This window comes from Pongo pygmaeus, chromosome 10 (assembly GCF_028885625.2).
Source record: "Pongo pygmaeus isolate AG05252 chromosome 10, NHGRI_mPonPyg2-v2.0_pri, whole genome shotgun sequence".
Lineage (NCBI taxonomy): Eukaryota > Metazoa > Chordata > Mammalia > Primates > Hominidae > Pongo > Pongo pygmaeus.
Window position 1 is genome coordinate 94,118,862 of NC_072383.2, and position 16,493 is coordinate 94,135,354.

The window sequence follows — 16,493 nt, forward strand, 5'->3', positions numbered from 1 at the left end:
TTTGCCAGGCCCTATGGAAGACTTTCAAAATGTCTTTGTGCATAGTTTATTTTATGTATGTATGTATGTATATATTTATTTATTTATCTATCGAGATGGAGTCTCGTTCTGTCACTCAAGCTAGAGTGCAGTGGTGTGATCTCAGCTCATTGCAACCTCTGTCTCCTGGGTTCAAGCAATTCTCCTGTCTCAGCTTCCCGAGTAGCTGGGACTACAGGTGCACACCACCACGCCTGGCTAATTTTTATATTTTTAGTAGAGACGGAGTTTCACCATATTGGTCGGGCTGGTCTCGAACTCCTGACCTCAGATGATCCACTTGCCTCAGCCTCCGAAAGTGCTGGGATTACAGGTGTGAGCCACTGCGCCCAGCCTGTACATAGTTTGTATGTAGCAGGGGACCCCAAACTCCTGGCCGTGGACTGGTACTGGTTTGTGGCCTGTTAGGAACTGGGTCGCACAGCAGGAGGTGAGCAGCTGAAGAGTGAGCTGATTTTCATCTATATTTACAGCCACTGTCCATCACTCAAATTACCGCCTGAGCTCCGCCTCCTGTTAGATCAGCAGTGGCATTAGATGCTCATAAAAGTGCCCACCCTACTGTGAACTGTGCATATGAGGGCTCTAGGTTGTGCTCTCCTTATGAGAATCTAATGCCTGATGGTCTGAGGTGGAACAGCTTCATCCTGAAACCATCCCCTGCCCCTGCCATCCATGGAAAAATTGTGTTCCATGAAACCACTCCCTGGTGCCCAAAAGGTTGGGGACCACAGATATATAGCATTCTCGTACTCATTTGTATATTCATTTCCTCTCTAGACTGTGTCCCTTCAAGACAATGGCTATATCTTATCAACTTTACATTTCTGGAGCCTAGCATGGATAGGATTTTCACTCACTGATTTAACAATTAGATATACTTTTTCCCCTTTCCTCTCCCCTCCTGCCCTCATGCACTGCATTTCATAGGCATTGAGTGGTCATAACAGCAGCTAGTGCTTACTGAGGAGCACTTACTGTATACCAGGCCGTTTTAAGCATTTTACATTAATTTACTCATTTAATATTCTCATAGGTAGAAATCTGGTAGGATTATAGAGATAAAAGAGTGAGCAGCCAGGTGTGGTGACTCATGCTTGTAATCCCAGCACTTTGGGAGGTCGATATGGGTGGACTGCTTGAGTCCAGGAGTCCAAGACCAGACTAGGTAACGTAGTAAGACATTGTCTCTATAATAAAGATTAAAAATTGTCGAGCACGCAGGCTCAGTGGTCGGGTTGTGGGGGGGAGGGGAGGGGGGACGGGGGCAGGCTGTGATTCTGGAATCTGTGAACCCCAGCTGGCACTGCCCCACAAGCCCGCCGCCATGGCCGCCTACAAACTGGTGCTAATCCAGCATGGCGAGAGCACGTGGAACCTGGAGATCCACTTCAGCAGCTGGTACGACTCCGACCTGAGCCCGGCAGGCCAGCAGGAGGTGAAGCGTGGGCAGGCAGGCACTGCTAGATGTTGGCTATGAGTTTGACATCTGCTTCACCTCAGTGCAGAAGAGAGCGACCCTGACCCTCTGGACAGTGCTAGATGCCATTGATCAGATGTGGTCCACCTGTAATGAGGACTCGGCGCCTCAATGAGCAGCACTATGGGGGTCTGACCGATCTCAGTAAAGCAGAAACTGCTGCAAAGCATGGTGAGGCCCAGGTAAAGATCTGGAGGTGCTCCTATGATGTCCCACCACCTCTGTTAGGGCCTGACCATCCTTTCTACAGCAACATCAGTAAGGATCGTAGGTATGCAGACCTCACAGATGATCAGCTATCCTCCTGTGAGAGGCTGAAGGACACTAATGCCAGTGCGCTGCCCTTTTGGAATAAAGAAATAGTTCCCCAGATCAAGGAAAGGAAATGGGTACTGATTGCAGCCCATGGCAACAGCCTCCAGGGCATTGTCAAGCATCTGGAAGGTCTCTCTGAAGAGGCTATCATGGAGCTGAACCTGCTGACTGGTATTCCCATTGTCTGTAAATTGGACAAGAGCTCGAAGCCCATCAGGCACATGGAGTTCCTGGGGGATGAAGGGACCCTGTATAAAGCCATGGAAGCTGTGGCTGCCCAGGGCAAGGCCAAGAAGTGAAGGCCGTCGGGCAGACTACTGTCCCCAGGAGCACCCTCCTTGCCCGGAGTGTCCCTCTGCTCATCCCTCCTGCACACGCCACACTGACCACATCTGTAGGCATCTTGAACTGTAGCTGCGGATGGGGGCCAGTGGCTCCCATTTTCGTTTTAGCCATTTTTGTCTCCTGCACCCACTCCCTTCATACATTCTAGTCAGAATAGCACTTCTAGGGCATGGGTTCTCAGTCCAAGCTGTGGAAAAGCTCCCCTCGTCCAAGGGAGTTTAAAGGTAGTGACTTGGGTTTTTGCGACCGCTTTGTTTACTAAGAACTTGTGGGGGAGGAACCATGCTAAGCCATGACCAATGAGGAGAAGCAAGAGAGCCTGTCTGTCCCCAAGAGCCAGTCCTCTGCTCTTCTGTAGTCAGGCCACTGCCTGGGGGCTCTAGTCATTCCAGCAGAAGATGAATGTAACCTGCATGGTGATGTGACAGCTGTTTCCTCCCTGACCCCAGGGGAGCTGGCTCTAGAAGGTTGGGATCAATCCTGAATTTAGTTTAGGTGTTACATTTACTTTTATAAAAAAAAAGTATAGTATATATAAATAATACAAAACCATAACCCTTCTGGGATCTCTCGTGGCAGCTGAAATAGTCCCACATGTGGTCATCAGAAAATTAGCCATTCCTCATACTAATATGGGATAAGCTCCTTGACCTCGGAGCAGTAGGAGTGCTTCCTGCTGTGTGTTTTAGAATCCCTCTGCTGCCTTGTTTCATGGCGGTGAAATGCCTCTTGGTCCTGTCCAAGTGTGTCTTTCACTGACTGATTTTCTGAATCATGTTCTAGTTGCTCGGCCACATGGGTCCAGTGTTCATTTGAGCATAAGTGTACTAAATCCTTTCTCCAGGAATGAGTATAATAAGGGAGTTACGTGCAATTAAAAAAATTAGCCTGGTGTGGTAGTATGTGCCTGTAGTCCCAGCTACTCGTGGAGGGGAGCATTGGTGGCACTGAGATGGGAGGACTGCTTGAGCCCAGGAGGTCAAGGCTGCAATAAGCCATGATGGCGCCACTGCACTCCAGCCTGGGCCACAAAGTGAGACTCTGCCAAAAAAAAAAAAAAGAAAAAAGAAATTGTAGTAACCTAAATGAATAGCCTATGGCCTTTGATGATTCCACAAAGCAGAAGAGTACAGTAACTACTGTGCTATAAAACCTAATGGAACTCCAAATGGCATATACTGTTCCTCAACACAATGCTCTTCTCTTTAACCCTTCAGCCTAGAAGAGCAGACATAGGTCTATTGTTTGATGACCTTTCTTTGGCTGCTTTCCAATACTTCTTTTTCATATGCTTAGAGCTCAAACAATATTTGTTGATCAGGCTTCAGCCCAGATGTGTTTTCTTAAAAGAAATCTGGAAGGGAAGAAAAGCTTGTTTAGTTATGCTAGGTTATTAGGACATTAAAAAAAAAAAGAGTGTTGTTTACAGTTCTGTGGTACTAGTTAAGGCCGGTTTTGTTATTCAGGAAGTGAAATTTTACATCTGGTGTAAGAAGTGGTAGAAATTAAGGGTGTTTTGTTGGTAAAGTATATTATACTCCTAGTTGAAAGCTGTTTTTATGGAAACTTATGGGAGGTATATAGGTAGGTAGATTTTTTTTTTTTCAGTGCTTAGAATACTTTTGTTGAAAAAGGTGCTCAGAAGCACCATTCTATACCCAATGCAGGGAACTAAATAAAGTCTTCCTCAATCTGGCGTTCATCCAGATGAATTTCAGAGACTCTCTGGGGACATCACAGACCTAACAGCTGCTGTGGACATGAGAGTCTGGAGTCATTCTGGTGCCAGCACTTTATGTGCTTGGCTGGAATGCTGCCAACTCTCTAATAACACGCATGATGGGCTTAGTGAATGTCCTATAGTCCTAAAAACCGGATTATTACAGATTTGGTTTAGCAAACTTGGAGAATTATAAAAAGTCATTGTATGCTTAGAAAAATGGAAGAATACTTTTAAAAGTGGCTATTAAAGTTAAAATCATAAAATTCCAGACTACGTAGCATTAAGGCAAAAAAAATTCATAGTAAAGAGTTGTTTTCTTTTTCAAATGCTGAAAAGATAAATATGATAACTTCATGTTGCCTTCTCTTTCGCACCTTCTTTCCTGTTGTGATTGAACATGAAGCCATTAGGAAAATTATCATAAGATTATGTTAAGTGAAAAAACCATGATACAGATGGGCAACTAACCTTGTTTCTCAGATTTAGGTTCTTGATTCTTGAAGGGTCCATATGTTCTCTATGAGAAGGTTTTAAAACTGTGATTTCTTTCTGATCTAAAATGTGGATTGATGGGTGGATAGAATTTAGGCGGCGGGTATGTGAGTGCGCAACTTCTAAAACTTTTCTGGATGTCTGAAAATTTTCATAATAAAATGTTGGGAAAATTATCACAGACATTCTCAATCAACACAGCTTTGTGAATTCATACTTTAGCACATCCTCAGCTCCAAGCATATAGCAATATTAGATAAAGGATGGAAAAAAAGACATAGCCTGCATCAAAAACTAGATATTTATCTCTGTGGACTAGAAATGAATGTTTTCAGTTTGTTGATACTTCTTGAATTAAAAGAAAGTAAAAAAAGAAAAGAAATGAATGAATGTGCATTCAGGGGATAGGGCTTTGGGGTCTGCTTTCAGAATTAGGCAGCAGTGGTCAGGAGTTCAGATACAAAGGGGTTAATAGGACAAAAAAGAGATCACAGTCAGACTCCCTTTTTAAAGACAGAGATTGGGTAAGGCTCTCCTTGCTAATGAAAGGAGGCTGGGAAAAAACAATAAACCAACCACATACACAAAACTCCAAACTATTATTCATGGCCACTTGATGAAATTCTTAAAAAGGGCTCTGCATTTCATCCAGCATCTAGTCCTGCAAATTATGTAGCTAGTCCTTAAGTGACCTAGAAATGAATCCAAGTTGCCCTCCTGGTTTTCAAAGAATAGATATAATACAATGAAATTAGATTAGAGATAATCAGTAAACAAATATTCTTTTTTGTTTTTTTTGTTTTTGAGATGGAGTCTCCCTCCATCACCCAGGCTGGAGTGCAGTAGCCTGATCTCAGTTTACTGCAACCTCTGCCTTCCAGGTTCAAGTGATTCTCCTGCCTTAGCCTCCCAAGTAGCTGGGATTACAGGCACATGCCACCACACCCAGCTAATTTTTTTGTATTTTTAAGTAGAGACGGGGTTTTGTCATGTTGGCCAGGCTGGTCTCGAACTCCTGACCTCAGGTGATCCACACACTTTGGGCTCCCAAAGTGCTGGGATTGCAGGTGTGAGCCACCGTGCCCAGCCCCAGGTAAAAAAAATATTCTAAAAACCCTGATGTTTGAACAATTAAATATCCTAGACAACTCAGTGGATTAAAGAGAAATTCTTAATGGAAATTAGAAAAACATTAGAACTTGAATGATAATGAAGATGCTACATATAAAGGCCAATAGGATCCAGCTAAAAGATCTTATAAGGAAATGTATAACCTTAAGAGTACTTGCTAAAAATAAGAAAGACTAAAAGTAAATGAGTTAATAATCACTGGACTCACAAAGGTAGAAAAGGACTAAGAAAGCAAACTTAAAGAAAACATAAAAAAAAAGATAAGAGCAGAATTAGTGAAATAAAGAAAAATTAAATAGGTTGGATCAAGTTAACCAAAAGTTAATCTTTGAGAGAAGCAAATTAAGATCAGTATAAGACAATAAGAAAAAAGGCACAGATAAGCTTAGGGACAAAAGGAAGATTAAGGACAGATTGAGTAAAGGTTTAATAAATTATGAGTGAATACCATGCATAACTCTATGCCAATACAATTTTTTAAAATTAAAATAATTGGTGGCTGGACAAGGTGGCTCACGCCTGCAATCCCAGCACTTCGGGAGGCTGAGGTGGGTGGATCTTAAGGTCAGGAGGTCTAGATCATCTTGGCTGACACTGTGAAACCCCATCTCTACTAAAAATACAAAAAATTAGCTGGGCGTGGTGGCATGCGCCTGTAGTCCCAGCTACTTGGGAGGTTGAGAATTGCTTGAACCCGGGAGGCAGAGGTTGCAGTGAGCCAAGATCGCGCCACTGCACTCCAGCCTGGGTGACAGAATGAGACTCCATCTCAAAAAAAAAAAAAGAATTGGTAATTTTCTAGAAAACTTTGATTACCAACACCAAATCACAAATAAAACAAATTAATAACCATGACAGATATTGAATCAGTAATACTTTCGTCTACTCATAGACACTGTGTCTCAATGGTTTTATAGATAAATTCTAACAAAAATTCAAGTAACAGATGATTCTATTTTTATATAAATAATTGCAGAGAATAGAAAAAAAAAAACAGTGGGTAAGGGGACCTCCTAACTTACTCAAATATACAATGCAATACATTAAATTATAGGCCAATATCAATTATAAACATCAATATGAAAATCCTAAGCAAGCAAATAAACAAATAAATAAAAGATAAAAACCCTAGCAGATCAAATTCAGCAACGTATGAATTAAAATACATCACAGCAAATAAAACTTATCCTAAGACTAAAAGAATAGCTTGATAATAATTGCCATTCTGACAAACAACAGATGCTGGCAAGGCTGTGGAGGAATAGGAACGCTTTTACATTGTTTGCAGGAGTATAAATTAGTTCAACCATTGTGGAAGACAGTGTGGTGATTCCTCAAGGGTCTAGAACCAGAAATACCATTTGGCCCAGCAATCCCATTACTGGATATACACCCAAAGGACTCTAAATGATTCTACTGTAAAGACACATGCACACATATGTTTATTGCAGCACTGTTTACAATAGCAAAGACTTGGAGCCAACCCAAATGCCCATCAATGATAGACTGGATAAAGAAAATGTAACACATATACAACATGGAATACTATGCAGCCATAAAAAAGGATGAGTTCATGTCCTTTGCAGGGACATGGATGAAGCTGGAAGCTATCATTCTCAGCAAACTAACACAGGAACAGAAAACCAAACACCATATGTTCTCACTTATAAGTGGGAGTTGAACAATGAGAACACACGGACACAGGTAGGGGAACAACAGACACTGGGGCCTATTAGGGGTGTGGGGGGTGAGGGGAGGGAGAGCATTAGGACAAATACCTAATGTGTGCAGGGCTTAAAACCTAGATGAGGGGTTGATAGGTGCAGCAAACCACTATGGCACATGTATACCTATGTAACAAACCTACACACTCTGCACATGTATCCCAGAACTTAAAAAAAAAAAAAAAAAAAAGCTTGATACCGGAAAAAAATTATTTTCAATTACCACATTGATAGATTACAGGAGAAAAACCAACTGACTTTCTCAAAAGATGCAGAGAAGGCATTCAGCTAAACACAAAACTCATTAACAATAAAATTAGAAATAGAAGAGAATGACATTTACTTGATAAAGTCTACGTATCAAAAATCAATACCAAGTTTTATAGTGGTGAAAATTTCAAACTATTTCCATCAAATTTGGGAAAACATTGTACTGGAGTCAAAAAAAATGAGGCATGAGAACTACACAAGTGAGACAAAACTGTCCTTATTTATCAATATGATGGCCTACATTAGAAAATCCAAGATAATCCATACATACTGGAATCAGTAAACAAGTTCAGCAAAGTCACTGGATACAACCTCAAAATACAAAAAAAAAAATAGTATTCCTTTATATCATCAACAATCATTTTAAAAACTCAGGTAAAGAACACTTTCCCAATAGCAATAAAATCGAAAGGTATTTAGGAGTGAATTTAATCAAAGACAGGTAAAACCATTTCGGAGAAAAGTGACAAATGCTATTGAAAGACCTTAAAGAGGACTTTAATATATAGAAAAGTATCTTCATGTTTGGGACTACTCAATATTACAAAGCTGTCACTTTTTTCAAAATGATCTATAAAGTCAATGCAATTGCAATAAAAATCCCAACAGAGCCTTTTGTGGGATTTAATAAACTTAATAGAAAATTCACATGAAAGGCAAAGAACCGATAGCTAAGATAATTTTAAGAAAGAACAATGAAATGAAGGGACTTGCCATCTCAGACATCAGGACTCATTATAAAACTGTAATAATATATTGTGGTATTGGCTCATGAAACATGATAGAGAGACAAGATACAGATCCATTCACATATAGAAACTTGATATACGATAAGGTAGCATTACAAATAATGGCCTCAGCTGCTCATTCCCATGACCATATCTTAGACATCACCATTATCGATAACTGCTACTCTTCCAATCTCAATTTCAAGCATCCCATTCTTTGACCTCTACATGCTATCCTAGCTTGCTTCCAACTTCAACAATCCTTTGAAACTCTATAATCCTTGATCCTCACATCCCTATTTACCTAGTTTAAATTTCATGAACAATTATTGCCCTCTCTTGCTTCATTCTTGCTTGGAAAAACCTCAACCCAGCTTAAAGTCATTTCTTTGTGTATGCCTATATCCACAATGCTGAATGTGACTAGGGAAAACACACAACCATGCTGACCGGTGTTACTCTAAATGCCACACCTCTGCTTGAAATGCTCCAGTGGTTTCCATCTTACTCCAGGTGAAAGCCAAGGTCCTTATACTGGCCTCTGCAGCCTCGTTATATTTCCTCTTCCACTTGTCTTCCCAGCTTACTCTGCTCCAGCCACACTGGCCTTCTTGCTGTTTCCTGAATTCCTCCTCAGGGCTTTAAAGACTTGCTGTATCTTCTGCCTAAACTCTCTTTCCTCTGCCACCTGTATAGCTACCCTTCTTACCCCCTGCAGATTTTTTTCCCCTCAAATGTCACCTTTCATAGGGCTTACCCTGATCACCTTATTTAAAAGTATGTCCCTCTAAAACATATCTTATCCCGTCCCTGCATTATTTTTCTATTATACTAAACATTTATTATACTAAATATTTTATTTATTAGCTGTTTTTCTTCACTAGAATGTAGGAGACACAGAGGCAGAGATTTAATCTGTTTTGTTCACTTACTCTATTTACAGTGCTGCCACATGACAGAGGTACTTAGTAAGTATCTGTTGGATGAATTAATAAATTTATAAAGAACTACTACAAACTAGTAAGAAAATTACAGATAGGAAATTCACAGAAAAGGAAACCTGAATGGCCAAGAATAAAGACAGGTACTTCTATAACCATTTAAAGTGTAAGCATTTAAAACTGTGGAAACCATTCTTAGGGCAGGTAGCCTGCAAGCTATAGAAAAACAGGTGGCCGACTTGGCCTGAGGGCTGTGTTTTGCCAGCCCCTGGCCTGGTGAAACACCTTCTCAAGTGCACAAAGTCACATACAAGAGAACATTTAGGGCAGCGTTATTTATAATGGTGGAAAATTAGAAACTGGAGATATCCTAAATGGCAAACAAATGAGAGAATAAAAATGGTATATAACCGCTTTTATATGAATTTTTTTGAGATGGATAAACCTCAAAAAACTACATAATCAGGTAAAAAATGTTTTGCTTATTTACATTTCAGAGATGGGCTCTTGCTATGTTGCCCTGTAGTTCAGTGGCTATCTACAGGTGCTTTTATGGTGCACTACAGCCTCAGACCTCTGGGCTCAAGTGATCCTCCTGCTTAAGCCTCCTGAGTAGCTGGTACTACAGGTGCACACCACCAAGCCTGGCTACCAAAAACATTTTAAAAGAGTATATAAGGGCCAGGGGCGGTGGCTCATGCCTGTAATCCCAGCACTTTGGGAGGCCGAGGGGGGTGGATCATGAGGTCAGGCATTTGAGACCAGCCTGGCCAACATAGTGAAACCCCATCTCTACTAAAAATACAAAAAATTAGCCAGGCGTGGTGGTGGGCACCTGTAATCACAGCTACTTGGGAGGCTGAGGCAGGAGAATTGCTTGAACCTGGAAGGTGGAGGTTGCAGTGAGCCAAGATTGTGCCACTGCACTCCAGCCTGAGCAACAGAGTGAGACTTTGTCTCAAAAAAAAAAAAAAAAAAAGAGTAGATATCATGTGCATGGAATTCTGAAATACTCAATATATATATAGGTAACAAAACAGTAAAAACATGAAAGTGGATGATCAACACCAAGTTCACCATTGTGGTTATTCTGTGGACAAAGGGAGGCAACTGGGCTTGGGGCTGGTACATCAGGGACTTCAAAAGCATCTGTAACATTTTATAACCTAAATGAGAATATGAAACAATTATGGCAAAGTATGAGATTTGCCAACCCTTTGAAGGTGTGTATGGGTGCTCATTGCATAACATTTTTACTACTTGTAATGTTTCATAATAAAATATATTTAACTTGCTGTGAGTTTAATTTGGAGCATTTGGTGAGCACTTTACAGCCAAGTGTTGATGCAAGATTTCATGCCCACATTTGAGTTTGTGTTAAGGAGCAAGTTAGTGCTAAATATAATCACTTGCTTTTCTGCAAGAAGAGAACAGAGGCAAGATGAACACAGAAACTGAGAATACATACCACTATCATGGCATGCCCTTCAAAAGAATAAACAGAACAATGTCATATGGAAATTGAGTCAGAGGAAATAGGAGCCCATATTGAGTAAACTCAAAGAGCTATATTTATGTAGTGAGCAGTGTTTTGGCTTTGGTACAAATCATTTTTCATATTCAGTTAATGTCATTAATTTGATTTTTTGGCTTCATTATTTGGCTTATATCTAGTTTGTAGAATTACTTTTGCTTTCTAGTTGTAAAAAAGCTATAAACATAAGAAGTTCACATCTGGCTTTTGCTTTGTACCTATGAAGTTAAGCTAGGTTTATAAGAATATTTTTCCTTTCAATGGCTCTGTAAATTTCCAAACCTAATATGTTCAGTAGGCATTTTTTTTTTTTTTTTTTTTTTTTTTTGAGACAAGATCTTGCTCTGTTACCCAGGCTGGAATGCAATGGCACGATCACAGCTCACTGAAGCCTTGACCGCTCAAGTGATCCTCCCACCTTAGCCTCTCAAGTAGCTGGGACTACAGGCGTGCACCACCACACTGGGCTAACTTTTTATTTTTGTAGAGATAACTCTTGCTATGTTTCCCAGGCTGGTCTTGAACTCTTAGCCTTAAGCAATCCTTCTGCCTTGGTCCCCAAAATGCTGGGATTATACTCACCCCACTCAGCAGGCTCTTAACTGTGTTTTAGAGTGAGAAAAACATACCAAAGTATTAACAGTGGAATAATGAGATTTTGGGTGACCTTTTTTTTTTTTTTTTTTTACTATGATGTTTTGCATTTTCCACATTTCTATACCAACTACATATATTACTCTAATCATCAGAAAACAAACAAAAGTGTGTTAAAATACCCCTTAGCTATACTTTACAGTTTCATACTTACGGGAGTCACTACTTTATTATACCATGAAACCCCAGAACTAAAGAGTTCCCCTCATAGGATCCAAAAGCTGGACCCTGGTTTGTCACGTATCACTGTTACATAAGACCAGACCTGAAAATATGACGCCTGGTTACATCCATCTCACCTGAGTGTAGAAGTGCAGAAAACCCCTGCGCATCCTCCCACTCCCAGGCTGCTTCGCTCTTATTGTGCACGGGACGGAAGTCAGGAACTTCATGATGCCAGTCTATGTCTGTGTGGCTAACAAAATAGAACATGATAAAGAACGTATTCAGGAATTTTTTAGAACTTGTATAGAAATGAATCTATAGAGATTTAAACCTTATCTTCTACCTTCCCATTCTTCCTTTTTCCAGAAATAATGTTTTAAGGAACTATTGTGAAGACAAATAATTATTTTGCAAAATGAATTAGATGATCTCTAGAATCTTGCAAGAACAAATTACTTGAGTTTGTAATTAGACAAAAATTATTGGTTTGGTTTTGTTTTGTTTTAAAACGGAGTCTTACTCCTGTTGCTCAGGCTGGAGTGCAACGGTGCAATCTTGGCTCATTGCAAACTCTGCCTTCTGGGTTCAAGCGATTCTCCTGCCTCAGCCTCCTGAGTAGCTGGGATTACTGGCGCCTACCACCATGCCCAGCTAATTTTTTTATATTTTTAGTAGAGATGGGGTTTCATCATGTTGGCCAGGCTGGTCTCGAACTCCTGACCTCAGGTGATCCACCCACCTCAGCCTACCAAAGTGTTGGAATTACAGGTGTGAGCCACTATGCCCAGCCTGACAAAAATTCTTTAAAAGGGATGTGCAAATACATCTTGGGTTCATTAACAGAATGCAAGATTTTCCAAATCACTATAGGTTTTCAAAAGAGCCTGAAATACATGTAGCTGAGAGCAATAGCCTTGCACATTCACCTGCTGATGCAGTCTCCAGTGATAGGGTCACAGCTCCCCGCACAGTCACATGGTCGACAGCCATAGTCTCCGAAGCCCCAGTATCCCACCATGCACCTGTCACAATGTCGCCCTGCCACCCCAGGCTTGCAAGGGCAGTCACCATTGCTGGGGTCGCAGAAGGTCACTGAGTTGGCAGGAAGGACAGCTGATCCTACTGGATGGCAGGAACACGCTACAACAGAGAGGACAGAGAGGACACGCAAGGATCAAAGACTGACTGTAGATCACCCGTGTGAACATTAGGCTTGACCATCCCCAAGTGGCTTCCCTTCACCACACAGCATATTTCTGAGACTCCTCCTTTAGCCATGAGTGTATGCTCAGAGAATGAAAGCTAATTAAATGACAGATAAGTGAGATATAATCAGAAAAGCATGTCTGCTGCAAAAATAAACACATAATTTATCCTAATATGGAAGGCATGAAATATGAATGCCCTTTGGTTGGGGTGATGAGGATGAACCAGCAAAGAAGACAGGGTGGAAGGATTCAGTGAGAAAGGAAAAGACGTCATGAGAGTATAGTGTTCTGGAAGCCAAAGAAGGTTTCAAGGAGGAGGGCAGCATCAGCTGTGGCAGATGCTGAAAGGTCAAAGAAGATGGGGCATGTGATGGAGTATTGCATTTGAACAGCACAAAGGCTGTTGGTGTTCTTCACAGGAAGAGTTTCAGTGTAATACATAGTGAGAGGGGAACCCAGTTTCAGTGTAATACATAGTGAGAGGGGAACCCAGTGGAAGAGGATTCAGGGGAGAATGGGAGTACAGGAATTTGAGCATGTGAACAGATAGCTCTTTTGAGGAGCTTTTCTTTTCTTTTTTTTGAGAGAGGGTCTCACTCTATCACCAAGACCAGAGTGCAGTGGTACCCCCAGGGCTCACTGCAGCCTCAACCTCCTGAGCTCAAGCGATCTTCCTGCCTTAGTCTCCCGAGTAGGTGGGACTACAAGCTGGCACCATGATACCTGGCTAATTAAAAAAACATTTTTTTTTTTTTTTTTGTAGAGGCAAGGTCTTGCTATGTTGCCCAGGCTGGTCTCAAACTCCTGGCCTCAAACAATCTTCTCACCTTGGCCTCCTAAGTGCTGGGGCTACAGGTGTGAGACACTGCGCCTGGCCATAAGTCTTTAATACTGGTCAAAAGTCCTTCTCCTCAGCCCTCTCCCTACTCCTGGAATTGCTTATTGCTCACTGTCTGACAACCTGCAGCAGTTTCTTTGTTCTTGGGATGGCAAAAATAGTTGAACAAAGTGTATATATATGTGTTTGTATACATATATACACACTTTTTTCATATACATGTATGTGTGAAATGTGCTTTTTGGGCTTATCACAAATTAATGAGCCCTAACTTCAGTTGGATCTCCAAACCAATGTTCATCAACTCTATTTTTGCTTTTTTGAGACAGGGTCTTTTCTTGTTCCGGGCTGGAATGCAGTGGTGCTATCTCCACTCACTGTAGCCTCAACTTCCTGGGCTCAAGCAATCCTCCTGCTTCAGCCTCCCAGGTAGCTGGGACTACAGGCACACACCACTACGCCCAGCTAATTTTTGTATTTTTTGTAGAGATGGGTTTCACCATGTCCAGGCTGGTCTCAAACTCCTGGACTCAAGCGATCTGCCCACCTCAACCCCCCAAAGGGCTGGGATTGATTATAGGCCTGAGCCACTGTGCCTAGCCCATCAACTCTATTTATTCAATTTTTCCTGGATTTAAAAAAAATAACATTTCTCACAGTGGCTGTCTCAGAAATTCCCTAGGCTTCTCAATCAACCTACCCACTTAGTCTGATTCTAATTCACTGGTAGGGTCCTCTGGATAATCTTTTCTCCATTTCAAAATCTTTTTCATCTTCCCACTGCTTTCTCTGAGAATCAAGTGAGAAACGCTGGGAGAAACCTTGGTTGATGGCTCTGCCTCCCAGAGCCTCTGTGACCTCAGGTGAGAAATATAACTTTCCTGAATCCTGTTTATGAAGCATTTGTAGTTTCCAAAATGTGGTCACTCCTTAGTCAAACATGTAAGGTCCTTCATAGCAGAGCCCTAGCCTACTTCTCCAGTCCTTCCTCTCATTATTCTCTTGCATATAGCCCTTGTTCTAATTAATTGGGACAATTTCTAGACACATCCTCCATCTTTCTTGTTTCTTTGCCTTTATTAATTTCAATAGTGAAATCTTTCTTCCCATAACAATCTTTCAAAATTCTACATGTCCTTCAAAACCTTTATCTAATGTCACTCCTAAGGGTTGCTGCAATTCAACCATCTGGGGGGGTTAGCATGCTCAAGGTAGGAGCTCTGTTGGTATCTTCCTTCTTAAAGACAGAACTTTTGACATACAATGATATTCAGAAAAGAAAAGTGGGGTTCAGCACCCTTTCCTCTGCCACCCCCTCCCACCTCACCAAATGTGAAGCCAGGGCAGTAGCTCCACTTGCCCAGAAGGGACAGCTCCACCTTCTTTTAGAAATCATTCCTTATTCCAATGCAGTTGAGTATGATTTACCCTTTCTTTGTAACCCTCCAGTGCTTTAAAGAAACATTTCTTATAGCTCTGATCACATTCTACTTTGCATTAGGCAATTGGGGGTTTTCTTTGTCTATCACACCAGTCTGTAAGCTCTTTGAAGTGGAGCATGGGCCTCACTCACCTATCCCCCCTGCAGTGCTTAGTGGAGGCAGACTTAACTCCTAGCTGAAATTTGTTTTACCTTTCTGAGCCCCACGTTTCTATTTTACCAGGTTTTGTTGAGGACTAAACCAGAGATAATGTACGTCACTAACACTTGGTAAGACATTAGCAAATGGTAGATTACAGCTGCTCAAAAATGACCCTTGAACTGAATTAAAAGGCCATGATATAAGCACTATTTACAAAGGACAATGGAGGAAAACAGCATAGGAGACATTGTTTGAAAGGCTAATAATGTGTGTATTTAACGCAGGGTTTATTTACCCATTCACTTACTCAACAAACATTTAATGAGCACCTGCTATGTGCTAACTACTGTGCAAATTGCTAGGGATCTAACTTGAATAAAATAGTCTTGGTCCTTGAAGAGATCCCAAATTTAAAAGAATTATTCCAAGATTTAAAAAATCTTAATACCAGAGGAAAGTAAAGATTTTGCCTCTAAAACATTGAGGTTCTAAGGAGAACATCTTTATATTCATACATTTATGGTAATCACTGTCTCTACATTAAATTTCCTAATTTTTTTCTTCACTTGGTTTTTATTATGAGAACATTTAGGCATTTTTCTCTTAAAGTATCAATGCACTATTGATTTATGGTTTGTTTCTAATTAAGAAATAATTCATTTGGATTATATAATATGCAATATGAATATGTCAAAATGCTATATTCAAAACAGTGTAGACATTACTTAAAATGAAATCACATAATCTAGTATGAAAATTATATAATTTTGAGATGACAAAACCTATAGTTACTATATCACTCGGTCAAGTCAATTTGGTTCTTAAAGCAGATAGGAGAGATTTAGCCAGAAGAAAGATATTATAAGAACCCCTTCTATGGTAATATATGGTAGTCCACCACTCCTATCTTTTCCTCTAACAGAAAATTCAAGCATTTCCAGGAGTTGACCTTTCCCTTCTACCATATATTTTAAAAGCCACACTCATTTCAGGAATGGCCAGAGAAGAATGTGTTTCTGTCATATGTGCTAGTAGATTTCTGTCAGCCTGACTTCTCACATAATTACAAGATAAAGATACCATTTGGAAACTATGCAGAACTAGCTCCAGGCCGAAGGCCCTGACATCTTTCATGGCATACTTTTTCAAGACTCACACCGAGGTCTGCCTTGCATACTTATCTCCTGAAGCTTGATAGCAGTCAATATCTGACACATACAATCTACATTTCTTATTTTCTTCCAAAATGCAAACATATTTTCTTCTTGTTTGGAAGGAAAAAGGATCTCCTCAGGTTCTGGTTCAGTTCTGATTCCCCAACAT

General features: G+C 40.7%; 1 protein-coding gene and 1 pseudogene across 2 annotated transcripts in view; one reads left to right on the top strand and one right to left on the bottom strand.

Annotated features, from left to right (window-relative positions):
• The window catches only part of NTN4 (netrin 4), a 129,515-nt gene that overhangs the window by 13,198 nt on the left and 99,824 nt on the right, over positions 1-16,493 (bottom strand). For both annotated transcript variants that reach the window (XM_054441953.2, XM_054441952.2), the window contains exons 6-7: positions 12,468-12,681; positions 11,676-11,791 (exon numbers count right to left, since the gene is read on the bottom strand). In XM_054441953.2, the coding sequence (XP_054297928.1) occupies positions 11,676-11,791; positions 12,468-12,681 (330 nt within the window). The remainder of the gene's footprint in view (positions 1-11,675; positions 11,792-12,467; positions 12,682-16,493) is intronic.
• LOC129009283 (phosphoglycerate mutase 1-like) lies at positions 1,367-5,155 on the top strand (annotated as a pseudogene).